The following is a 27,274-nucleotide window of genomic DNA, read 5'->3' on the forward strand; positions in this document are numbered from 1 at the left end:
AGTACTTAGAAAAAAGAAAAATAGTTTAAATTAATATAATAAAAGACATAGATACAGGATAACTAAAACAAAAGATGCTGGATAAGCAGATGGATGTTGGGTTTTTGTTTTCAATCTACTCTAATACCACAGCTTATAAAATCTTCTGGTTCTTTAATGTATCTGTTGATAATCTGCTGGCCACTTACCTTCCTTTCATAAATGCCTTATGTATAACTGATAGTAAAACACTGTTGAATGGACACATGAAGAAAGTCTGCTCATACTTTTGTGTGTGCATGTATGTGTGTGTATGTGTGTCTGTGTACCACATGCATGTGGTTTCCCCAGAGGCATTATATTCCCCTGGGACTGGGATTATAGATGATTGTGAGCTAACATGTGGATGCTGGGGAATGAACCTGGGTCTTCTGAAGAGCAGCCAGTTCTACTAACCACTCATTTATTGCTCCCAGTCCCCAAGACGAACATTTTTTTTATCATTAAAATGCTCCTTGGCCCACTTTAAGAAAGTCAGTAGTGAGCCAGCAGATTAATAGCACCAGGCAGCTCTGACTGCCAGTTGCTTGGCTCCTGAAGTAGCCTCAGCCATGTCTGGATTACTGCATATAAAGATGTCTGGCCTCTTTGCAGTTAAAATAGAAGACATTTGGAATTGCTGTATACTTGAGTGTACTCTCAGTGTTTTCAGATTATATCTGTTGTGTCTACAAATGTGTTGAAGGCTTCCTTTAACTTTTAAAGTTACTTCCATTAAGCAATGGATTATATGATCATGATGAACCACTTTTGAAGAAATGTGTGCTGTTGTGCTTTCTATGTTTAAAAATCTAATTTTTTGTTTTACTAATTGCAGTCAAAGATTGTCAGAATACAAATACTTCTGGAATAAGACTCTTTTATTACTTACTTTTACTAAAAGGGAACTAACAAGTATTAAATATGAAATAAATGATAATTTTCAAAACTGGACTTCACTGAAAGGAGAAGTGTTTCTACAAATTAAATCTATAAGTGATACAGCCTTGGCAGGTTTGTTTCATATATTTACAGCCTAATTGCTTTGTCTGTAACTGGTACATCATAGCTTTGCAGTCATAGTATTTCCTTGTCTTTCAGGAATTAGGCTCCACTCTTTCAGCTGATTACTAGTTGGTACTGTAAATAAACATTAGGGTCCATTCCTTTCCTAGAACTCAGCAGTTATATACTAATCTAACATAAGCTGCAATACATCCATTTTAAGCTATAGTCCAAAGTCTAATTACTCTTGTTAAGCAAATGGATTTGTTTAATTTTCTCTTCATCTCAATGGCTAGGTAGTAATATTAGATCAGTCTCCCCCAAACAATAATTATAAGTACCAAACAAAAATACTCAACATTTGTGAGAGACGGGGCCAAGATCATTCAAGTCGAATTGTTGAACATTAAAGAAGATATTTACCCTGTGGAAAAAACAGTGCCAGTCTGAAAGGCAGCATGGTGCATTGTATCCTTGTGACTGTTGGAAAGGGAGAACTGGAAAACAGTGAACTCCATGACTGGCAGGGGTTAGGAGCAAGGGTGAATAGACACATGGCACACAGAGGAATTTAAGACGTGGAAATTATTCTCTAAGACGTGTAGTGGTACATGCACAGCATTACACATTTGCTAAAACTTCCAGCATATACAGCACCAAGTGTGACTTCTAGTATAAATGGTGAGCGAGCCCTGGATAAAATAAAATGTCACAGTTGATTGTCTTGAACTGGATATACCACTGTGGTACAGGATGTCCTAGGAGAGGAGGCTGGGGTGGTGTGGGACAGGAGGTATATAAGAACTCTGCTTTTCCCTCACTTTTACTGTGAACTAAAACTGCTTTAAAGAATGTTAAGATTATTTTAAATATTGAAAAGAATATGGAACTTGATACATTCCTTTCCTCTTTTTATTTTTTAAAGGCCAATAGACTGAGGTCAGGATACTGTTTATTCTGAATAAAAGCAAAAAGTATGAAAGAAAAATGTGTGCTTTTAAACCTGAGGATGAGAGGACAGAGATCAAGGCAGACCCAGCTTCTGGGAAGAGCCAGGTGCAGGGACAGTGGGGAAAGCAGACTCTGCATGTGATGAATGCTTTCCAAATGTCTGCTGCTCTGGAGAACATGTGTACAAGGAAGACAGAGCAGCCCGTCTAAGACAGACATGGTCAATACTTTGACACCTTCCCCGAGAACAGTCTCTATAGTTTGAATGTAGCCAAAATAACTGCTCATTAAACCAGAAAAGAACCAAATCAAACAAAACACCCTTAAATAAATAAAAAATTATGTGCATGAATGTTTTACTCTGAATATCTGGCACTACTTGTATGCCTGGGACCCAAGGAATCTAGGGCTTGCAAGTCCTGAAACTAGTTACAGACAGCTGTGAGCTACCATGTGCGTGCTGGGAATCAGATCCGGGTCCTCTAAGACTAAGCAGTGCTCCTGAGTGCTGAGCCATTTCTCCAGCTCCCTTAATACTCTTCTGAGGAAGCAAAATAGAACCCAGTCTCCATAAGGTACCACCCACACTATTCAGTATACAATTCCAATATCTTAATATTTCTAGAAAGAAATATTAAAAATATGGTCTGTATTTCACCAAATAGAATAGTGGGTACAGAGCAAACTTGAATTGCACTGGATGATTTGTGGGAAGGCATAATTCTTCCTCTCTTACTTGCTGTGATTTGCAGACATTGCATCTTTTATAAATGGAAAGATTCTGGCTACCCTGGTAAGTCTCTCTGGGTCATGTTTCTAATGATACATGCTCACTTTGGAAAGCATACATTCTGTCACATTTTGGTAATTCTTACAATACTTTTTATTATTTTGTCTGTAAACAGTGTTACTAGTGTAACTGTTTTAGGATACTATGAACCACACCCATAAGAGAAGGTATACTTAGCTTTAACAATTTTTCTGTGTTCTGACTGCATCAAAAACAGCCATTGCCCTGTCTCTCACTCACTTTTGGGCCTTCTTAAAACAGATATCAAAATTAGACCAATTAATAACCCCACAGAGGATGCTAAGTGCTGGAAAAAATGCCAAGAGCTGTAAATCTCTTTCCCTTAGATCAAGAGCTAAGATGATTAAGCTTAGTGAGGAAGTCAAAAGCTAAGACAGGTCAAAAGTTCGACCTCTAGTACAGTGCAGCCCTCCATCTTGTGAAAGCAGAGGGGAGTTCTTGAGGAAATGAAGAGTACTTCTTCAGTGAACATACAGAAGAGATTAATTACTGATGTGTTACTGATCGAGCTTTCCCCCATAACATTCTCCTAAGTTAAAGCTTAATGATTTGGAGAAAGTCTCTGACATGGATTCATGAAGGTTGAAAGAAGTGAGAAGCTACAGGAGAAAAAAAAAATGTAAGTTCCCAGAAGTTAGTTCAGGAGGCTTAAGGAAGAATGTCTTCATAAGATAAGTGTGCAAAACAAAGCAACAAATGCTGACTTAGAAGCTGCATCTGCTTAAGATAACTGACGAAGATAGCCTCATTAAGCAGTGGCATTCCTTTGGGGCACAGAGTTTCTAGCTCATGGCAGCCCTGGAACTCTCCATGTAGCTAAGGATGGGCTTGAACTTCTGGTCCTCCCTGGTACATCATCACCCTTGATCTTTAATACCAGGCTTTTTATGAAACAACTTTATGCTAGAAAAAGACTCTGTTTAGGGCTTTCATAGCTAGAGAAGACATTGCCTGGCTTCAAAGGCTCAAAGGACAGGCTGACTCTTTTGTTGGCGCCAATGAAAGCTGAGTTGATATAGAAGCCCCTTTTCATCTGCCATCCTCAAATCCTGGGACTCTTTGAGAATCATACGAAGTCTACTCTGCCTGTTCAATATAAATGGACCAGCAAAGTCTGGGGACAGCACATCTGTTTACAAAGTGGCTTACTGGCTTACAAAAGCCTACTTTTGATATCCCTTGCTCAGTAAAATGATCTCAGCCTGGTGGTACTTGCCTCCTGCTCTGGTTATGTGAAGGCTTTGGGGGATGATAACTTTATTCAAGGAATTGAAGGCTGTCTTGGGTAGCATGCTGAGATCCAGTCTTAAACAAACAAGTTCCTTTCAAAATAAAACTTCACCCAAGAACTGTGATGGAATTTAATGAGATTAGTAATGTTTTCTTGCCTGTTAAGTGACACCAGCCATTTTATAGCCTATGGATTAGGGATGTTGACTTCCAGTCCCACTATCTGTATACTTTATAAGTTTATTGCAGATAACATCCATTATCAAGGATGGTGGTTTCTCCAGTTTATCTGGACATTGTGAATTGAAAACCACTGGAAATGATTCTTTACTGTAGATGTCATTAAATATTTCCATTAGGATCCACCATATAGACTTCATTAAGAGCATTCATGACTCATGTTAAAATAGCAATACAGACAGGAATTTGGAAGTTGATTGTAACCATCATGGCTTTGAAGGATAAAGCAGTTGTAGACAGTGTAGGAATAGCAGTTGACCTGGTTTGTTTCGTGTTGCTGTGATAAACACTATGACCAAAGCAACATCCAAAGGAAAAGCCTTATCTTACTAGATAGCTTTCAACTCCTTAGAAAGGGAAGGAATTCAAGGCAGGACCTCCTGCTGGGGTGGGCCTTGGTGATGCAGCTGCCGTTGGGCCACTTCTGTTACTGTAACTCATGATTCATCAGTTTGGACTTCGGTGGTATCTATTCTTTAGTGTGCTGTAGCCTCCCTATCTGGAGTGAGTAGAAGTGTTGTAACAACTCATAAGAAGTTTGGCCAGACAACAACCATTGAAACTTGGTGAAAGAAAAGAGCCAAATTAAGTCACAATAAGCTGCTTCCTTGCGAGAGACAGGGTCAGCAAATGAACTCATTAAGCCCGGGGAGATCTCCACAGGGAGCAGGTCGGTGTGCTCAGAATCAGTACCCAGCTACAGGTCTTCTGGCCTCAGTGACCATCGGCTGAATCAAGCTACTCTGGGGAGAGGAGTCAAAACCTCAGGGAAGTGGCACTCTTCACACAGAGCAGAACTGCAGCATCAGAAGGCAAGGTGGAGTGCATGAGTGTGAGGAAGCCATGAGAGAAAAGAACTTAAAACTCCTTAACCACATACCAGAACTACATGGGACACCAAGGCTACAGAGGGAATGGCCCCTGATTGACACAGCATCACGTGGGTCCTGCTTGAATGATAGCAATCTAGGAAGGTGACTTTTCAACCCAGCTGTGTCAGTAATTAACTCCATAAGTATTCGTTTTATTTTTTTATTTTCTGCTTTCTTAATTTCCAGCCTTACATACATGTCTTGTGGTAGTTTTGCTTTTGTATGTCTATTGTTCAGTTAGTTTTTGAGATTATTTTGTGTTTCCGTGAGGAAATCAAGATGTTTAAAAAGCTCCTAGAATTGAATAAAAACAGCATAGCAGAACCTATAGGACACAGAGCAGTTCTAAGAGGAAAATGTGTATGTACATTTTTATGTTTGTATATATATATACATATATATATTTTAATACACACACATAAACATTTTAAAAATCAGAGAGCTCAGGTAAGTAATGATCCATCTTAAAGGCTTTGGAATCAAACCAAATCAAAAGTACTAGGTGGGAAGAAATTATAAAGACCAGAAGAGGTACTAATGAACTAGACATGAAAAAAATAAAATAGGAGGACTCAATGAAATACAGAGTTGAGTTAAGTGTGGTGGCACATGGACACCTCTCTCTGAGTCTGAGGACAGCCTGGCCTATGTAGTGAGTTCCAGGCCAGTCAAGAATACGTAACGAGACCCTGTCTAATATAAAACACACACACACACACACACACACACACACCACACACAAACACACACACAGACCACACACAAACATAAACACACACCACACACACTCATACATACCACACACACAATCACACACACATAAATAAAGACAAATAAAATAGGCAATTGTTTAGCTTAGTCAAGAGAAACAGAGAAAAATACCAAATTAGAGATGAAAAGCAATACATTAGGACAAAAAGCAATGAAATTCAGGATCATAAGGACATATTCCACTAAACTGGAAAAACTTGAAAGAAATTAATGAATTTATAGACAGGGAGGAGGTATGGGACATATCAAAGTTAAAGCAAGAGGAAGTCAGTTATTTAAGTAAAACTACAGTGGGGAGAGAGAACTTGTAGAGCCCACCTCTAGCCGAAAGATGGGGCATCAAGTGAGGGATGGGGTTGTCATCCCACAGTCAAAATACTGACCCATAACTGCTCCTGTTCAAAAGAACTGCAGGGATGGAAAAGCCTGAGGAAAAGTAGGTCAAGTGACAGGCCCAAAGTGGGATCCAGCTCAAGGGGAGACCTCAAGGCCTGACACCATTACTGAGGCTATGGGGCGCTCACAAAAAGGGACCTACCATGACTGCCCTCCCAAAGACCCAACAAGCAGCTGAAAGAGTCAGATGCAGATATGTGCACCCAACCAATGGAGAGAAGCTGCTGACCTCTCTGTTGAATTAGGGAAAAGCTGGAGGAAGCTGAGGAGGAGGGCGATCCTGTAGGAGGACCAGAAGTCTCAATTAACCTGGACCCCGAGATCTCTCAGACACTGGACCACCCACCAGGCAGCATATACCAGCTGAGATGAGGCCCCCAACACATACACAGCAGAGGACTCCCAGGTCTGGGTTCAGTCAGAGAAGATGCACCTAACCCTCAAGAGACTGGAGGCCCAGGGAGTTTAGAGGTCTGGTTGGGTGGGGACATCCTCGTGGAGACCGGGGCAGGGAGGAGGTATGGGAGGTAGAATAGTCGGAGGGTGGACCAGGAAGGGAATAAAATCTGGAGTGAAAAAAATTAAATAAAAAACTACTCTGAAAGAAAAAAAAAGTGATTAGGTCCAGATGGATTCACTGAAGAATTCTACCAGACCTTTAAAAGAGGGTAAACCAATGGGTCTCAAGTTCCGTAAAATAGAAGAAACATTTGAAAATACGTCAGTATTACTTAGTACCAAAAGAGATAGATGCAAATACAACGAATCTCCCTGACACTGTAAACCAGTCTTCCTGATGAATATAGAGTTAAAACAATCTCAGTAAAATCCTGCCAACTTTAGACAGGAGCACCTGAGAAAGAAATCAAGTTGGACTCATTCCAGAAATGTAGGGCTGCCTCACCAAACACAAATCAGTAAACGTAACCCAACACATAGATAAACTCAAGGCCAGAAACCACATGATTACTTCGTTAGATGCAGAAAAAGCCTTTAAGGAGACGTTTTCGCGACAAAGTGGAGGTAACAGGGATTGGGGGACATACATGAAGCATAAGAGAGAGCATGGCCGAATGGTGGTGAGTGACAAAGCTAAGCCAACATCATGCTCTAAGGGGTGAAACACGAAACTTCCTCATTCAAACCAGCACCAAGACACTGCTGCCAACTTTCCCCACTCCCACTCCATGCAGTGCTCAGCCTGAGAGCACTAGACAAGGAGAGACACTCGATAAAACAGAGAAGCCGCAGAAGATATAAATACTCAGAAGAGACCCTAAAGATGTCTCCAGAAACTATAACTGATGAACACCAGATTAACATGCAAAATTCAGTGGCCTTTCTATAGACCAATTACTAACAGACTGAAAAGGAAATCAGGGTGTGATCATGTGCACAATAGATGAATAACACACTGGAATAAATCTAAGCATGGAAGTGAAAGACCTCTACAATTAAAAACTTTCAATGATCTGAAGGAAGAAAGACAAAAAGTAAGGACTGTTAAAAAAAAAACAAAAAAACCAAAAGATCGATAAACTCTGTGACTAAGAACTCCTGCTCATCAAAGGATGTCATTAAGTACAGTGTCCTAGAGGGAAACATTTCAGGTTCTCGGAGGGAAACTGGCTACTGCCCTCTCAGTTCTTAGGGTTTCTGTTTCAGTTTACAGGGCACCTCCTCCACGAGATCTTTGTCTTTTGCTTCATAGTAAATAATATGTGTCACTATTGGCACTATTTGTGTCCATTTCTTGATTTTTGTTTACTGTCTATTCTCTGGTACTAGGCTGTAGTTTTTGTTTTTTTTTTTTTTTGTTTGTTCATTTGTTTGTTTTGTTTTTTGTTTTTGTTTTTGAGAAAAAGCACAGGACCTCCTTCCAAAGCTGGAAGGCAGGACTGCACACACAGAACAGCATGCTTCAGTCCTCAAACAGGAAGTGAGTGCACACAGACATGGGTGTATGCAGCTGAGCTCTTGCTACAGTAAGAGGCTTTTCTCCCAGCTCACTACTGTCATCCTGAGCCCAGCCCTAGGGCACAGGTGTGCCAACCCGGACAAGTAGATGCAAACCTGAAAGGCGCTGATTCGGTCTTTTATAGCTTTGCATGCGTTTCAAATCCAGCAGAAGTTCTAGTGAGTACAGCAGCAAACAACTGTCACATCGGCAAGCTTTAGAAAAGAAACTGAATAGCATATCCCAAGAGCCAAGACCAGGGAAGCCTGAAAAAGTCACAACTACTGTTCAGTATGGTGGCCACCAGGCACATGAGGCTATCAGCATTTGAAATGTGGATTTAGCCTCTTAATGAAATGGGACACTTTACATAACTGGAGTTAAATACACCATTAAAATTAATCTCAAATCTTTAAAGAAAATTTAAATTATGCACATGTTTTATGGTATATATTGCTTCAGTGGATATTGCTAGTGTAAATAAGTAGTGGGGTGAACTGTTCCAAACTTTAAAAACTACAAATGTTAATTCTACTTTGATATTTACAAAACGAAAAGGTAATGTGAATTGTAGCAGGGGTGCTTTTGTCTGTCACTCCCCACCTCCCACCCCTTCCCTCCCTCCCTCCCTGTGTAGGTAGTGTTTTGTTTTTGTTTTGTTTTGTTTTTTGTCAATTTGACACTAGAGAGTCACCTAGGAAGAGGGAACTTTAGCTGAGGAATTGCTCCCATCAGATTGGCCAAGTCTGTGGGGGCATTTTCTTGATTGTTGGTTGATATGGAGAGTCCAGCCCACTTCAGGCACTACCATCACTCGTAGGGCAGTGGTCCTGGTTGTATAAGAAAGCAGGGTTAGCAAACCATGAAGGGCGAGCCTGTAAACAACAGTCCTGGGTTCCTTGATTCCTTCCTGTCTCCAGACTTGGGATTGAGCTCCTGCCCTGATTTACGATAGACTCTGAGCTGTAATCTGAAATGCGCCTGCTTTAGGGTGCTTCTCACAGCCATAGAAAGCAAACTAGAATGCTGTCCCAGTGCCAAAAGTAATGGAATGAAGGGGGAATGGAACCGCTCTATACATCTATTTGTAACTGTCCATAAACTATTTCAAAATAAAAGGGTCTTTAAAAAACTTAATGCAATTTTGTGTTACATCTTCATTTAATACCTATAGTTGTAAAGGCCTTTCCTGTTATTGTAGGTAAAGTATAAAGGTAAAGTTGATGAACTAATGGGCTCACACTGTGACATTGGACTTCCCTGATAATAAGGTTCTGGGATTTTTGTAATAATATAATAACCCAATACAATTGTACATTCACTTGACTAAGCTCAGGGCTACAAAGAACAGAAATAAATCCTAATAAGATAAAGAAATTAATTTGTTTGAGATTGGTATTTGCTTTGGCTGATACATTTTGTTGATGGTCGCTGCTAAGACTCAGACCCAGGGCCTCACACGTATCCTGTCACCAAGCTGCAGCTTCCGCTCCAGGTGTCTTCTTCCTCCCTCACCCCTTTGGTTTTGCAAGACAGGGTTTCTCTGTGTACCCATCACTGTCCTGGAACTTGCTCAGTAGAGCAGGCTAGCTCCAAACTCAGAGATCTGCCTTCCTCAGACTCTCAAGTGTGCCTCCAACTGGGAAACACCCCCCCTCTTTCTCTCTCTCTCATTTATTTCATGTGAGTACCCTGTTTCTGTCTTCAGACATAACAGAAGAGACCATTAGATCCCATTACAGATGGTGTGAGCCACCATGTGGTTGCTGGGAATTGAACTCAGGACCTTTGGAAGAGCAGTCAGTGTCTTAACCATTGAGCCAAATCTCTTGACCTTTTAGAAATCAAGTACAAAATTATGTTAGAGTTCAGATTTAATATGAACAAAGTCTTTATGAATTTAATATCTCCTGTTATTTCTAAGGCATGAATGCATAAATAATGAATAAAATAGACTGTTATCTCTGGCTTAGATTTACCTATATTCTAATACTAGGTCATATGCTTATATGTGATCAGTGCAAAGTAAGTGTGCAAATCGGTGTGCAGCATCTAGGTTAGCTCAGAAAAGGCTTCCGTAATGGGGTGGAAGATAGCTATGCAGACCAGATATGTGAAGATGGGATTGTTCTCTTGGTTGTGCTAAAACAGAAGTCTCAGTATTGGTTGGCCTGGCGGGGGTCATAATTCTGAACCCCAGATTTGGACAAATGCTAACACGCGTGAAAGTATACATAGGATTGTATGTTAGTGCCATGAGCAACTGATAGAGGAGCATCGAGCTCATCGAGGCTGAGTTAATCTCCTGATACCATGCTGGAAATGTGCCTGCTAGCTCAGAATGCTTGCCGCACTTTTCCATGAACACATGGAAATAGACTATATTTCACAAATAAACTTGTATTGAAGATTCTGCCTCTTAATGCCAGATAGAAAGTCACATTGACATTAGTTATTTTAGAGACCACAGTGTTCACTAGCGGAATCAGCCTGACAAATGACAATAAATAGGTGGCAGCATGTGTGTCCTGCTCGGCGGTGTCATTCTGACTTAAACACAGGAGGTGTTACAGTATGGGACAGTGTCTTCAGCCGTAAGCAGCAGCCTCTATGGCTGTAAAATACCCAGGGCACTTTTACTCATCTCACCTTGTTAAGCTGCATTCTTCTTTTTAAAGCATAAACTCCTAGTGTGCTGCTTATTACTCACAGAAACAGGCTCATAGTCACCCAGGTTTACAAGCAGAGTAGCTCTTCTCCGTGGGGGAAATGCCACGAATACAACTACTGGGCCATGGTGGAAACATTCATTTGATCCCTGCCATTTATTTATTTGGGTTTTTCCTTTGAAAAATTGAAAAGGAATTAAAAGAGAAAAGTTACTGGGACCTCTTCTCTAGCCACTTCCCCCGCACCCCTCCCCCCACCCCGCCCCTCCCCCACCCCCGCCCCTCCCCCCCATGCTTCGCACCCATGTAAAGAGCATTTCCTCCCCTTCCTTTGGACCACATGCTCCTGCTCCTTCTCACTCATTCTTGAGCCCCTCTTGCTTGCTCACTCTCACTGTCTCCATCTCTCATCTCACCAGGTCGCCATGTCCCCTCTCCACTGCCCAGAACTTGCTGTGCAGACCAGGCTGGCCTTGAATTCACAAATACCTGCCTACTCTGCCATCTCAAATGCTGGGATTAGAGGTGTACGCCCCCAGTCTGGCTGGATCGCATTTTGGTTGTACTCTGCCCCATCCTTTAGGAGAGTCTCTCTCCGTGCCTCCCTGTCATCTGCTGGCCAGCCTTCCTGTCCTCTTCGGTTGGCCATCCTGCTTCTGCTCCCAGGCCTGTCCTGTGGGTGTCCACTGGGAGTTTTCCTTCCCGTGCAGATGTAGTAACCCCCAAGAGCAATAAACCAAGCCGACATGGTGAGAGACCCAGTCACACCCGAACCCACTACACAACTTAGGAGGGGCTAGCCAAGAAGGAGCTGGTAATCTTCCTAGAAAGTTGTCCAGAGTTTCAGGTAGGCCACACCCTATCAACATAATTAGTTGCCGTTGTACAAGTGACAGTATATATTTTATTGTGTGTTTGCTACCTTAGTGGTGGCTTATGTTGGCAGTGCTGAAGACATTGGTGAGTGGAAAACTTGATAATTTTTCTGATGGGTCGATCATGTGTTCTGTGCCTTTTCCAGGAGGTTACATGAAATTAGCACATTGAAATGTAAGTAAAACCGTAAAAAGCCATTTAAAAATTAAATGGAAAGAGAGTAATGACATTGAATTGCTACAGTAAATTCTGTAGGGGACAGAATATCATTAGAATCCTTAAAATATATTCGTTAAGTATTAAGTACCTCCTATCCACAAATTTGCTAGTTTTAGGGGTTCCATCCTTCTGGTCCATTCCACACTTACCTCCTAAAAGTAGGCCAGGTTCTGTCTTAGAAAAACTACCCAACCAGCTCATGCTGTGCATTTAAATTTGCTTTTTATGTCAACAAAACCTTTATCACCCCACAGGTATTATACTTCTCATGTTTATATGAGAATGTAAAAAATTCTGTGTTAATATTTACTATAATTTAAGGCTTAAAAAAGTGCATCGTTGATCAATCCAGCCCTTCTCCTTGTTTCTTCCCAGACTTGCTAGTACATGTAAATCTAACTTTTGGCTAGGAGTCATATTCTCAGAAACATCGTCTTATTTTCACATATACACGTGATTGAATTAAACTTTGAATTTTCTTCACAGAGATAGATATGTTAAATAAGAGTCTGACAGTGTCTCAGAGAAATAAGGTAAGCCTGGAAGAGGAAATGAAATGTCTCAAAGTGTTGTCGGATGCAGCCATATTGAGGTCTCAGCAGATGGAGGCGTCCAAGCAGCATGAAGTGAACCTGCAAGCCAGGTGCTACGAGCTGCAGAAGGAGGCACTGGGTAAGGAGGAGCTTCCTGATGGCAGAAACTGGCCATTGTTAGTGACATCTGTCTTGTTCCTAATATCCTCACAGTCTAGTGCTAATTAACTTGTCTGCCAGTATGCCTGATAGTAACAGTGATAATGTTTTGACAAACGTTCACGGTTGCCCTTGCATTCTTGCCATTTAAAGAGGTGGGACTTAGTGGGTATGTATGTGAGGGACTTTTCAAAGACAAGGTAAGATTTCATCAAGACACAGCGGAGTTTACTTTGCTGTTTTGGTTTGGGATGCCAAAGGAAACCAGCATGTGCTGTTGTGTAAGATAAACCCAGATTTTATTTTCATTTTTAAATGTTTTACTTCTAAAATCTTAACAGTTTATGGAGAAAGTATTAAGATTTTCAAAACTTCATGTTTGAGTATATGGCTTAATTGTAATATTTTTAATAGTTTTGGTTGTGATAAAACAGGTTACCTTAAATGTACCATTTCAAGCATTTCTAATTATTTAGTTCAGAAGTTTAAACGTATCTTTACATTCTCTGTAATAGATGTGTGGCACTTTTTCACATTGCAAAACTGAAAATTGATAGCCACTGAGATCCTCTCCCTTCAGGCTCTGGGCAGCCACCTGTCTGCTTTGTCTGTGTGAGTTTGACTCTTCTGACATCATACACGAAAGTGAGATGGTACGGTGTGGTACTTTTGTGTGTCAGGAGGATTACATAGCATAATGCCATCCTTGTTGTTAGAGTGTTAGAATTCCCTCGAGTCCTGACTGGTTACAGCAGTCCACAGTGTCTGTAGGCAATCTTGCTTCCTCCTTCCCCATTCAGTGGACACTTGGGTCACACCTCTTACCCACTGCCCATGGAGAAGATGATATACAAATATCTCTCTGAGCCTTTCTTCTGGATTCGCTGATAAATACCCAGGCAAAAATGATGGCTAGGTCATTTGAACAACACTTTTTCCCTAGTGACTATATCATGTGCCATTCCCACCACAATGGTGTCAGGTTTAGTGATTTTTTTCCTCCAAACTTTATACTATCTTCTACATCATAAACAGTTATTATTCCACATACACTTAGGACAATTTTCATTACTTAATAATCCCAGTAGGGATTCTATTTAGAAATTTATTATATGCATAAAATTTTAGAGAATTGGTATTCTCAGTACTAACTCTAGCCATTTTTATCAACAAGTCTTGGGTTTCCCACTTATGTGCTTATACTAGCAGCTGCACAGTCTCAAACCCTTAGTACTTCTACCACTGCTCAGAGAGTCCCTTGTAAGATGGCCTGGACCATCAAGTGTGAACAGAATAGACCCTTTCTTCTTTAAGTTGTTTTTGTCATGGACGTGTATCAAAGCAACAGGAAACAAAGCTAAAACAACCTTAATGGCTGAACTTGGAAAAACACGTTTGCAGGCAGGTTTTGAAGCAACTGCCCAGTTCAGTCCCTTTCCTTTCAAATTAATTTCCCTGCATCATGGCGATGGCTTTGGTGGGCAGGGTCTTTCTGTTGAAGCTCTGCCCCACTGTTATAATACAGAGTTTCTCTTGAAGAATGACATCTGCCTTGTCTCCAGCTTTAAATAACTCTTACTTTCTCACCAAACTGCACATTTTTCATATTTTCCTTTACTTACTGTAGATCTAAGAGCAGCAAACAGTTACAGTGGGCAGCCTGGATATGTCGTATGACACTGTCCCTTGGGAGTCTGAATGTGTCGAGTGACACTGTCCCTTGGGAGTAATGAATAAACACTACTCACCCTCAACAGGGAATATTCCGATGGCAGACCCAAGTCACAGTCCAGCTTGGTAAAGCAGTTCTTTATTGGCCCACGTACAGGAGTGTGGGTGAGAGGTTATTTCTAGGAGCACCAACAACTCAAGGGCAGCTGCTTCAACAAAAGTCCTTTCTGGTGTAGGTTCTGAGTCACAAGAGCCAGAGCCCAGGAATTCACTACCTCACCTGCAGGTAGCATGGCAGGCTAAAGACTCTCCTTTTCCCAGAGTCCCAGTGTCAACTGGACATCCATGTGCACACACATGCATGCATGCCTACGAATGCATACCCACACCACATACATGCAACTTGTTTGCATACTGTATACACATTAAAAAAGGAAAAAAATGAGGAAAATATATCCTATAACTTACTCCAAAAAGCTAAAAGTATCATAATTTAAAAAAGAGAAGCATCTTCTCAGACAGGCCAGGCCAAAAGATATTGTAAAGAAATTCCCCCCAAACTCTCAAACTGAGGATCCTGACTTTACAAAAACATTTCCCCATGCTAGGGCCTTGTGCTTAGTAAGTGAGTACTGAGCTAAGTCTCCAACTCCTACATAATATTTTAAAAGAAACAAAAAATTGAGTGCATTTCTCAGTTCATACTACAAGGCTAAAATCAGTCTGCTCTCAAAACCAACAAAGGGACTAAAAGAAAGAAATGTAATAAGCTTTAGATTATGAATATTGATGAGACAATTTTCGTAAAATGTGAGTAAATTAAAATGACATAGGTTTTTGCTGAGCACACAGTCAATTCTTATAAGTTTCTTTGAAATATAAAATGCAGTCTTTTCAGATTTCCCCAAGCAAACAGTGTTGAAGCCAGGCTTTGTCCCTAACAGGTCCCTTGGAGCTGCTTGTGCTCACCGTACCACACGTCCTGACAGTTTCTGACGTCTACTGAGCACTAGCTATTGGCCCATCACACACTAAGCATTATCTGTTACTTCGTTTCATTCTCCAGTAGCCCCAGGGGTTAATTATTATCATTATGCTCTTGTTACTAGTGAAGAAATTCAGCATTAGTCAAGTTAAGTAATTTGTATTAAGTTACAAAGCTAGTAGGTAACAAAGATAGGGTATGTCTTAACTGTGACAGAGGCCAGATTAAAGGAATTACATGTAGCTTTTCATTGACAGTCTGTCTATAACTGAAGCCAGATGGACAGTTATTGTTAACAAATTCCACCAAACTTAATTCTCTTCCCAATGGAAATTTCTTTTTTTTTTTTTTTGGTTCTTTTTTTCGGAGCTGGGGACTGGAAATTTCTGTTTTAAAGTCTGGACATCATTTATTTGAGGACTTTGGAGGAACTTGAAATGTGAACCATAAGAAAAGGTGGCACCCAAATCAAAACAACCCTGAGATTTCACCTCACACCAGTGAGAATGGCTAAGATCAAAAACTCAGGTGACAGATGCTGGCGAGGATGTGGAGAAAGAGGAACACTCCTCCATTGTTGGTGGGATTGCAGACTGGTACAACCATTCTGGAAATCAGTCTGGAGGTTCCTCAGAAAATTGGACATTGAACTGCCTGAGGATCCAGCTATACCTCTCTTGGGCATATACCCAAAAGATGCCTCAACATATAAAAGAGACACGTGCTCCACTATGTTCATCGCAGCCTTATTTATAATAGCCAGAAACTGGAAAGAACCCAGATGCCCTTCAACAGAGGAATGGATACAGAAAATGTGGTACATCTACACAATGGAATATTACTCAGCTATCAAAAACAATGACTTTATGAAATTCGTAGGCAAATGGTTGGAACTGGAAAATATCATCCTGAGTGAGGTAACCCAATCACAGAAAAACACACATGGTATGCACTCATTGATAAGTGGCTATTAGCCCAAATGCTTGAATTACCCTAGATGCCTAGAACAAATGAAACTCAAGACGGATGATCAAAATGTGAATGCTTCACTCCTTCTTTAAAAGGGGAACAAGAATACCCTTGGCAGGGAAGAGAGAGGCAAAGATTAAAACAGAGAATGAAGAAACACCCATTCAGAGCCTGCCCCACATGTGGCCCATACATATACAGCCACCCAATTAGACAAGATGGATGAAGCAAAGAAGTGCAGACCGACAGGAGCCGGATGTAGATCTCTCCCGAGAGACACAGCCAGAATACAGCAAATACAGAGGCGAATGCCAGCAGCAAACCACTGAACTGAGAATAGGACCCCCGTTGAAGGAATCAGAGAAAGAACTGGAAGAGCTTGAAGGGGCTCGAGACCCCATATGTACAACAATGCCAAGCAACCAGAGCTTCCAGGGACTAAGTCACTACCTAAAGACTATACATGGACTGACCCTGGACTCTGGACTCTGACCTCATAGGTAGCAATGAACATTCTAGTAAGAGCATCAGTGGAAGGGGAAGCCCTGGGTCCTGCTAAGACTGAACCCCCAGTGAACTAGATTGTTGGGGGGAGGGCGACAATGGGGGGAGGATGGGGAGGGGAACACCCATAAGGAAGGGGAGGGGGGGGGATGTTTGCCCGGAAACCGGGAAAGGGAATAACACTCAAAATGTATATAAGAAATACTCAAGTTAATAAAAAAAAAAAGAAAAAAAAAAGAAATAACCAATGGGGGAAAAAAAAAAAAGAAAAGGTGGCACCATTTCTTAATGGGTTTCCATACAGAAAAGGGAGTAAATCTTGTTTCTTCCCAACTACCTCAACTGTGACCAGACATTTAAGATTTTGGCAAGCATATTTCAGAATGATGTTGTCACAGCTTTTTAGCAGTACATGACTGAGTCTGGACATGTAACTTTCAGGTACATTATGAAAGGTTTGGAAGGAAATCAGGAAACATTTTAAGCCACTTTTTTGCTAGTGATTTATTATAAGAATGAACACATCATTTCTGAATTGAGTGTATGAAGTTGTATTCAAATGAAGTTTTTGTATTTGTGGCCTGAAATATGTCACTGAAGTATATAGTGTGCTGGTTTTATGAACTAGAAAAGCAGGCCTGTGGTAGCAAGTTCTGCCTAAGAGCTGCTCTGACATTCCTTCCAAGAATGAAATTCCTCCCTCTTACAATGGATTATCCCCCTGCCCTTGAACTGCCGCAGTGGATGTCAGCCAGGGTGTGGATTCCTGGACACCGCTCGGACCAGGTGCTGATTCTGGCTGTGGAGGACACATTGAAAACACAGAAGGATAAGTAGCACAAAAATAACTTTATGGGACTTATCACACAGGACCGAGTAATGCTGAAATTACAAATCGCTGTGAGATTCTTTATTGTGTGAATAATTGATCCTCTTAAAAAGCCTGACAGTTTGCAGCTCAGTTACAACATTTCCTCTCTCAAAATAAGGCACTATCCAAGTTAACTATTGTAAAGATCAAAGAAAAACCAAGCAGTTAGTGGACCAGATTTCTATGTATTCACAGAACCCAAGAATGCAACAGGCAGTTGGCATTGTGAAACATTTTCATATATTGCTAGGCACACTATAAATTGATACAGCTCCCAGAAATAGTTTGTATCTGTCAGAATCAGAAATGCACCCCCACTTTGATGATGTAGTTCTACTCTAGGATTAACGTGTAGCAACCTCCTTAGCTAATGAAATAATAAGTGTACGTGTGCAAAGTTACTCCTTGAAGCACAGTAACAACGAAGAGCAAGCCACCTTGCTGTCACACTAGGTTCCCTGCTAGAGAGTTGGTACAACAGTCAGACAGTGGTCTCTATGCAGCTGAGAGAGAGGCGCAAGCTGTCTTGTTAGGCAACGGGAGCAAGAGATAGAGCCTGCATGTGTACACGGTGCGGTTCATATTGAAATGAGGTCATACAGCATGCGGTTTTGCAGCCTTTCCCTGTTCCGCCAATGCTGCAGCACCTTTGCTACAACTGAGGAGCTAATCTCAACAAGTTACCTATGAGTTTTCTGTTCCTCACATTAGACTTAGTTATCATGACCTCTCGGGCTCCTCGTGATTCATATATTGCTATTGAAGGACACTGGTCAGGTATGTTGTAGGATGCCCTTCTGTTAGATCACCTGATGTCTTTGTTATAGTTACACTGGAGTTATGTGGGCTGGGGAAAGGAGAAGCACAGAGGTAGAGTGAGTATTGTTATCATTATGCCTTGTCAAAAATAAACACTGCCTGCAGTGTGATTTACGAGTGTTGATGTCAGTTGACCTTGGTCACCTGGCTGCAGCACTACTTATCTGGCACCCTGGGAAAGTGGCAGCCCTCCCTTCCTTTCCATGCTGCCCTCTTTGAAAGGAGCCTTCTGGCTGGATTCCCCAGTGTGGGAGAATGCCATGGTGGTGAAATGGGAGTGGGTGGGTGGGAAGGAGAGCATCCTCATAGAAGCAGGGGAAGGGGGAATGGGATAGGGGATTCTAGAGGGGAAACCAGGAAAGGGGATAACATTTGAAATGTAAATACATAAAAGATCTAATTTTTAAAAAAAAGAAAAAAAGGAAAAAAAGGAAAGAAAGAAATGAGCCTTCTATATGCAGCTCAGATTGGAGTACAAACTTCAGCATTCCCTTATTAGGGAAAAATATGTATTAGTTATTTGGAATTATCCTGCATGAGGGATTAGCCTCTTCTCTCCATTTCTTAAATTACTTGAGTATTGGCTCATTGATATTTATATTGAGGTTATGTCTTAGTCAGGGTTTCTAGTCCTGCACAAACATCATGACCAAGAAGCAAGTTGGGGAGGAAAGGGTTGATTCAGCTTACACTTCCACATTGCTGCTCATCACCAAAGGAAGTCAGGACTGGAACTCAAGCAGGTCAGGAAGCAGGAGCTGATGCAGAGGCCATGGAGGGATGTTACTTACTGGCTCGCTTCCCCTGGCTTGCTCAGCTTTCTTCCTTATAGAACCCAAGATTACCTGCCAGCCCAGGGACTGCACCACCCGTAATGGGATGGTTCCTCCCCCCTTAATCACTGGTTGAGAAAATGCCTTACAGCTGGGTCTCATGGAGGCATTTCCTCAAGGGAGGCTCCTTCTGTGATAACTCCGGCTTGTGTCAAGTTGGCACATGAACTAGCCAGTACAGGTTATAATCCAGTAGTATTTTTTTTTCTCAAACAACATAGCTATGAGGTTTTATCAGTTGATTGCTCTGTTTCTTTGACATAATCGCATCAACATGGGGTGTTGTTCTTACTTTCTAGAACCACTAAGAAAGCTCATCTTGGCCATTTTGTGCCTCAGTGCTAGAACCAGCCACTTCTCCAAGGAGCTGTGATTCCCTTCATTGCAGGCTGTCATTCCAAATCAGGAGTCAGTGTGTTCATGAATATGGGCTATTACTTGCTTTATGCGCTCTCAGGTGACAAAGCGAAGACATAAGTATGCTAATGTGTACACATCCACAAGTTCATCTGTATGTAGCCACCAGGAACTGTATGTAGTCAATGTGGGCTCTTATTAATATTGAAACTCCAGTTTATTGCTGCATGAATCATTTTAGTGGGAAAATGATGTATTTTTGTATTTTGAAAACTATTTCAAATTAAATATGTGTTTATAAAATTAAATACATTCTAACATAAAATAGTAGGCCATGCTGTTTAACATGGACTTATACAATTAGGATAAACTTGCTAAAATAAACTCTGTATACTTAAAACCGCTTTCTCAAAGTAAAATTCTTTCCCTAACTGAAAGCATATTTCAAATGTTTATCTTTGAATTTGGCTCATAAAATAAGCAATTTAGTTTACTATTTTAGTTTTCTAGAAGAATATCAAACCTGCCAAGACCATGGTATCTCATGTCAAGAAACAACCTTTTTCCGAATGAAAGAAGTCCTAGTGAACATAGGGCTTGTGGATATAACGAAGGGAAGAAAAGGAAGTCATTTCCGGGACTCCTTGTTCAATGCAGGCTCCAGCAGTACACATCCTCTCCTGTGGTCCTCACATTGCATTTCTCTGACTAATTTGCATGCTTTTTATCGTCTGTTACACATACAGTAGTCCCTGGTTCTGCAGATGAGATTCAAACCCAGCTCTTCATCAAGCCAAAGCCTGTGCATCCATCCCATTAGTCATTACAGTGAAGTCCAAAAGGGCACCTGAAAATGCCCAACGCCTTTTCCTTAGTTAAGACAAAGAAGGTTTTTCCCTTACTAGAATTGTCCACTGACATAGCTGATCGCCTAAGAATTTGTCCTAGGCTGTGCTGTCCAGTGCCCTGCCTACAAGGACATCATCTGGGACTGTATTACTGGTATGTGTGGTGGCTCAGAGGGTTGGATAAGTAAAGGGATTTGTTTAACAAGTGCATTCTTCCACATCTGTCCTATACATGAGTTACAGTCGCCAATATGAGAAAACCTTTCATTTTGTTAAGTGCTCCAGGTGGTTCCTATATGTCCTAATGACAGTGTCCTTTGCCTTACAGAAGCTTTGCAGTTTTATGAGGTCCCATTTGTCGATTCCTGATCTTAGAGCATAAGCCATTGGTGTTCTGTTTAGGAATTTTCCCCCAGTGCCCATGTGTTTGAGACTCTTCCCCACTTTTTCTTCTATTAGAGTTATCTGGTTTGATGTGGAGGTCCTTGATCCACTTGGACTTAAGCTTTGTACAGGGTGATAAGCATGGATCGATCTGCATTCTTCTACATGTTGCCCTCCAGTTGAACCAGCACCATTTGCTGAAAATGCTATCTTTTTTCCATTGGATGGTTTTGGCTCCTTTGTCAAAAATCAAGTGACCATAGGTGTGTGGGTTCATTTCTGGGTCTTCAATTCTATTCCATTGGTCTATCTGTCTGTCTCTGTACCAATACCATGCAGTTTTTATCACTATTGCTCTGTAATACTGCTTGAGGTCAGGGATGGTGATTCCCCCTGAAGTCCTTTTATTGTTGAGGATAGTTTTCCGCTATCCTGGGTTTTTTGTTATTCCAGATGAATTTGCAAATTTCTCTTTCTAACTCTGTAAAGAATTGAGTTGAAATTTTTACAGGGATTGCATTGAATCTGTAGATTGCTTTCGGCATGATGATAATTTTTACTATATTAATTCTGCCAATCCTTGAGCATGGAAGATCTTTCCATTTTCTGAGATCTTCCTCAATTTCTTTCTTCAGAGACTTGAAGTTCTGTCACTTTAACTTACTTGATTAGAGTCACAGCAAGGTATTTTATGTTACTTGGGACTTTTATGAAGGGTGTCTTTTCCCTAATTCCTTTCTCAACCTGTTTATCCTTTGAGTAGAGGAAGGCTACTGATTTGTTTGAGTTAACTTTATATCCAGCCACTTTGCTGAAGTTGTTTATCAGGTTTAAGTAGTTTTCTGGTAGAATTTTTGGGGTTACTTAAGTATACTATCATATCATCTGCAAATAGTGATATTTTGACTTCTTCTTTTCTAATTTGTATCCTTTTGATCTCTTTTTGTTGTTTAATTGCTCTGGCTAGGACTTCAAGTACTATACTGAATAGGTAGAGAGAGAGAGAGAGAGAGAGAGAGAGAGGCCTTGTCTAGTCCCTGATTGGGTTCTTACGTTGCCAAGTAGTCTTGGTTTCCGTTGCTTAGCTTCTTGCACTTGTCTCTCGCCATCTGCTTATCTCTAGGGTTATCTGGTCTTGCTGTCTCTGACAGTGGCTTGATCCTCCTGTAAGTGTGTGTCAGCACTCCTCGGAGACTAGCTCTCTTCTGGTGGTTTGGGTACCAAGAGCTGTGTCACAAGGTCAGCTCTGGGTACAGACTGAAACTAAAAGGATCCTATCCCAGACTACTCCTTGGTTCCTGTGTCCTGAGGGCTCTGGGCGGGTTCCTGTGAACAAAAGTGGTGGTCTCACCTGTGCTCCCAAGTGTGTCAGCATTCCTGGGAGACCAGCTCTCTCCCTGAGGGATGTAGGCACAGAGAGCTGTGGCACTGGGTTGGCTCTGGCACAGACCAAAGTTTTTCAACTAACAGTTGTCATGTGCAATTCCAGGCACAAAGGAAGTTAGTCATTGAAAGGATAGTCTTCAGGTAGTCAGAATCTCCGAGAAGGTTGAAGAACCAAGCTTAGAATGTAGCTGGGAATCTGCTAGCTCCCAGCTAAAATCCTGCCACAGATCTATTTATTGAATACACAGTAGCTATGTCCAAAGAAGTACAGCCCCCTGACCTGCCATCTCCTCTGGTCCTGCAGGCCACTGGACCTGGAAAGAATTATCTGTCGTCTCAGCATTTGGAACTGGTTGTTAACAGAGAGTATTTAGTCTAGAAATGAGGAGCTGTGTTTGGCCACCCAGCCTTTGCATATGTAGTTACTTCCTCCTGATGTCTTGCTGCTGTAAATGGCCATGAATTGCAGAGTAGACCAATCAGCAAATCTAGAAGTGAAGCTGGAGTGAAATTCTGTAATCAGTGTTTAGGGCAATGAAGAAAAGTCAGTGAAACCAAGTTCAGAGAACACAGAACCAGGAAAGCGGCACGTGTCAGAGGACAGAGGTGAGTCTGCTGTGCGGCGAAGGCGAGTTAGAGCTCAGCTCCAACAACAGAGATTTTCTGAGGTTACAAAACTTGCCCAAACCTACAAGCAGCAGGCTGGCAATAGCATGTGTGTCATACATGACACACAGAGGATTGAAAATCACACATGAAGGATTAGTTCAAGTGTGCAACCAGCAATCGCACCTAAGCTGGGAGACAGCTGAACAACGAAGCAGATAAATAGCCCCGAGGGTCAACCGCTTCCAATTAAACACAACTCTACATTTTAACTTCGTGCATGGACTTCACAGCCAAGTCTTATTGGTTCATATAAATTATTACTATGTTTGTCTAACCTACTGGTGATGAAGTCATCTTGAGAATGTTTTCTTGGGGACCAGTTCAGAATGAAAAAGAAACCTGGCCTTGTTGAATGATCTCAGAGAGGCAGGCACGGCAGTGCACATTTGTAATGCCAGCACTTGCAGGGCACAGCCAGGAGCATCAGGAGTTAACCCCCTGTTACACTGAAAATGTGAGGCTTAGCTCTCACGTTAACTTACACTTGAGTGACTGTGTCAATCGGGCCTGCTTACCCTCTGGTATCCTTTCCGTGTTTTGACCAGTTATGAATCTCTATAATAGTCTACATTTGTTGCAGAAAGTGCTTTTTTTTTTTTAATGAGGGGTGAGGGCTACAATTATCTTTAAGCATAAGAATAAGTATTTAGAAACAATTAAAATTTATATTGTTAGAAAATGGCAATAGCAGTCGTCTTGGGACATGTGGCCTCCAGCTGCGAGTAATTTGGCTAGGTTTGTAGTATTGGACATGGGTCCTGTTGATAGGGCCCTAAGTCTGTTAGGCAGTTGCTGACTCTTGTCAGGATAAAGATACCACCACTGCACCAGCTGGGATTGTTGCCGTGGTCCTGGTTTGTAGCTTACAGCTGGGCAGGACCAGCCATTGCTCTCCTCTCTTGGTGTGCGAGCAACTGCTCAGGAAGGAGGTTTCTGTGTCAGCTCCGCTCAACTTCCCCAAGTCCTGTTCCCAAAGTGTGCCTTGTCTTCTGCAATAGGGTTTTACCTTCAAGTTCCAGGAGGCAAGCAAAGGCCATACCAGTAGCCTATGTTGTCTGGGGACGTCTCTTGGACTCGCTTAACTACTACTACTCTTCAGGAAGTCTCCCCTGCCTGGTACCATAATTCTTGTTAAACAGTTTGTGGCTCTTGAGGAAAGTGTACAGTAACTCTATATAAACTCTGTGTGTGTGTGGGGGGGGGTTATAAAATAAACTAATGTTTACCTTTTCTAAACATCCTTAGTGTTACTTATCTCTTGCCCTCCTCTACCTCTGCATTATCCTTTCTTTCCACTCCCCAATAAAACCCCCACTTTCTCCATATCTCTTACCTTGAGAATTCATCTTTACTATGGACTTTTCTCCATTTTAAACTGTAACTGTGACTCTGTTGTATTTTCTGCCTCAGTTGCAGTTTCATGTTTCTACCGATGTGATATTCATTGCTGGCTTCTCAGGCCCAGTGTAAGGTGATGGCCCTGCCACCATGCACAGTGCAGGTGACTCTCTGACATGCTGTCTGTCAGAATCGACTATGACGGTTGAACTACAACCTGGTCAGTCCCTTCAGGCTCTGATTTGTTTCAAGCTGACACTATTCCCTTTTTTCTGAGGATAAACATTTATATTTATGTTCACTTTTTCTTTTAAAATGACACTGAACATTTTCAACATTGGTTCAAGTATATAGTTTCTATGGTAATTACTTTTCTCAAAAAAAAAAACCGTGTAACTTTATTTTCCCATCATTTCCTTTTGCTTATCTTTTGAAATATGCATGCTCAATATTTAAATGAATATGCCAATTCTGCTTTGTATGATTGTAAGACAGATAATAGGCTGTCAATAGCAGCTTAATCCTTATGCTAAAGTTTAGTTCTTTCCAGAAAAAATTAACATGCAAAATAAAATTTTGAAGACTAAATCCTTAACTCCCTTTTATAAAAGATTTATTTACATGAGTTTTGTAATTTTATGTTTAGCGCCGCACACTAATATTACTTCCAAAATGCACAATTTATCTCAATTGATTACAGTCCTCTCAGAGGTCATTGTGACCCACAAATCAGTCCACTTAAATGATTGTCCTTCTACCTGGTAGAATAAAGTGTCCTTTGCTCCTTGTCAGCAGTCACAAATACTGGAAGACACAGTTCAGATAAATTATCTCTACATTGTTACTTCTCCCCGAATCTATTTAACCAACTTTCAAATTTGTCCCAAGTAAAAAAAACTTTGAAACACTTTCTTTTAGAAACCTGTTTGGTTTAATAAATAATGCAGCCTTTTAATGATGTCATTTTACATAAAATACTTGAACATCCTAATTAAATATTTTTAAAATAGCATTATTAAGGTATAATTTACATATTTTCTGATTCACCCATTTTAGGTGTGCAGTTTATTGATTTTAGGCTATGCACAGGATTATGTGACCATTGCTGTGATCTCAACTTTCCCAATGCTGTGACCCCTAATACAGTTCTTCATGTTTTGGGGATCCCAACCATAACATAATTTTTGTTGCTACTTCATAACTGTAATTTACTGCTAGGAATTGTACTGTAAATATCTGTTATTTTCCAATGATCTTAGGAGACCCCTGTGCAAGGGTGGTTTGACCCCAAGCATCACACCCTACAGGTTTAAAGCCTCTGTTGTAGAGCATTTCTATCCTTTTCATAATGTTTTGAGAGTCTGGAGAGATGGCTCAGTGGTTAAGAGCACTGATCGCTCTTGCAGAGGACCTGAGTTTGATTCCCAGCACCCACATGGTGGCTCACAACCACCATCACCCCAGTCGCAGGGAATTTGCTGCTTTCTTCTGACCTCCATGAGCACCAGGCATGCATGTACACACACATTCAGGGAGAGTACTCATACACATAAAATAATAAAATGAGTACATCTAGAAAACTTTTCAAAAGAAAGAAAAAGCTTCAAGGGACATCAGAATGACTCGGCAGGTTAAAAATGCTTGCCTAAGAGATGGTTTGATTCCTAGCACTCTGTAAAGTGGAAGACGTGAACCAAATCCACAGAATTTTCACACCTCCACACGTACGCTGTGGAGTACACACACACACCTATGCCGGGCATTTCTTAAAATACAGTCATGCAATGTGTGGGCTTTTTGTGTGCCAGCAGAGTGTTTGTTGTCTCATCTATGCAGAAGTATGTGTAGACTCTGTGCTCCTTAATTCTCTAGTAAAGTGGGAAAGTCAGCTGGGGTGGTGATGTGGGGTCTGGGAAGGGAGAATAACAATGGACCAATTCCAGGGGTCAGCATTTGCTTCCTGTGCCTGCATATTTCTGCTGCTGGTCCTTTAATTTGGTTCCAAGCCAAATTTGACTTGACTATACATTTATCAATGGGAATCTGGTAACTTCCATTACCTATTTCAAAGAGTTAGGAGAAGAGGGAGACAGTGTAGCGATGCTAGAAGTACAAAGATGTGCAGCGCTAAAGTACATTGAAAGCCGTTCTGTAACAGCAAACCACATAGTTGGATTTATGATTACTGTATTAGGATGTCCTTAGATATATTTTTAGTCACAAAACCTGCCAATCAAAAGTCCTGCTTGCCCTGGTGGGCAGAAGACACCCAGAGGCCTGCCTACCTCTATTTAGTGTGGACAGGCGGGTGAGCAAGTATGTGTTGCAGAGATGAGAGAGAGGGAGAAGCAAATGTGTACAGTGAGGAGAGGTGGACGACTCCGGGGTGGTGAGGAGCAGCCTGATGTGGGTAGCCTGTGCTGCCACCTGAGGCCATGGTGCAGTCCTGGCCTGTGATGCCACTGAGGGGCGTGTCTAGGCCCATGGCCCTGCAGCAGCAGGGGTCTGTGTCAGTGTCCATGACCCATGGTAGCACCAAGGGCATGCAGACACCCCTGGTCTGGGACTATGTTGATATCTGTGGGCTGCACAGAGTTGGCCCTGCCCCTCAGCAGCTGTTGCACTAAGGGATGCTGGCCTGCCCCTCACTCCCTCACCAGCTACAACACTTGTGAGATCAGGCCTGCACCTCACCTGGGCAGCACAGCAGAGCTGACCCTGTAGTGAGGACAGGGATGAGCTGGCCCTAAGGGTGTGAGTGTGAGAGAGCTGTCCCTGCTCCTTGTGGAGAGTTGGCCCTGGTGTGAACATGGAAGTGATGGCCTGCCCCTCACCTAGGCAAAGCAGGAGAGCTGGTGGACTGACCAACCCTGTTACCGCCCAGCCCCAGTCCATGGCCCACACTGACTACCCCATCTATGAACTGCTGGAGC

The 27,274-nt window shown here is 41.7% G+C and overlaps 1 protein-coding gene across 11 annotated transcripts in view; it reads left to right on the forward strand.

Annotated features, from left to right (window-relative positions):
* Lekr1 (leucine, glutamate and lysine rich 1) overlaps positions 1-27,274 on the forward strand; it is a 181,387-nt gene that overhangs the window by 63,653 nt on the left and 90,460 nt on the right. For all 11 annotated transcript variants that reach the window (XM_017590967.3, XM_006232472.5, XM_039102618.2 and 8 more), the window contains 2 exons: positions 857-1,032; positions 12,502-12,687. In XM_017590967.3, the coding sequence (XP_017446456.1) occupies positions 857-1,032; positions 12,502-12,687 (362 nt within the window). The remainder of the gene's footprint in view (positions 1-856; positions 1,033-12,501; positions 12,688-27,274) is intronic.

Source organism: Rattus norvegicus, chromosome 2, assembly GCF_036323735.1.
Source record: "Rattus norvegicus strain BN/NHsdMcwi chromosome 2, GRCr8, whole genome shotgun sequence".
Classification (NCBI taxonomy): domain Eukaryota; kingdom Metazoa; phylum Chordata; class Mammalia; order Rodentia; family Muridae; genus Rattus; species Rattus norvegicus.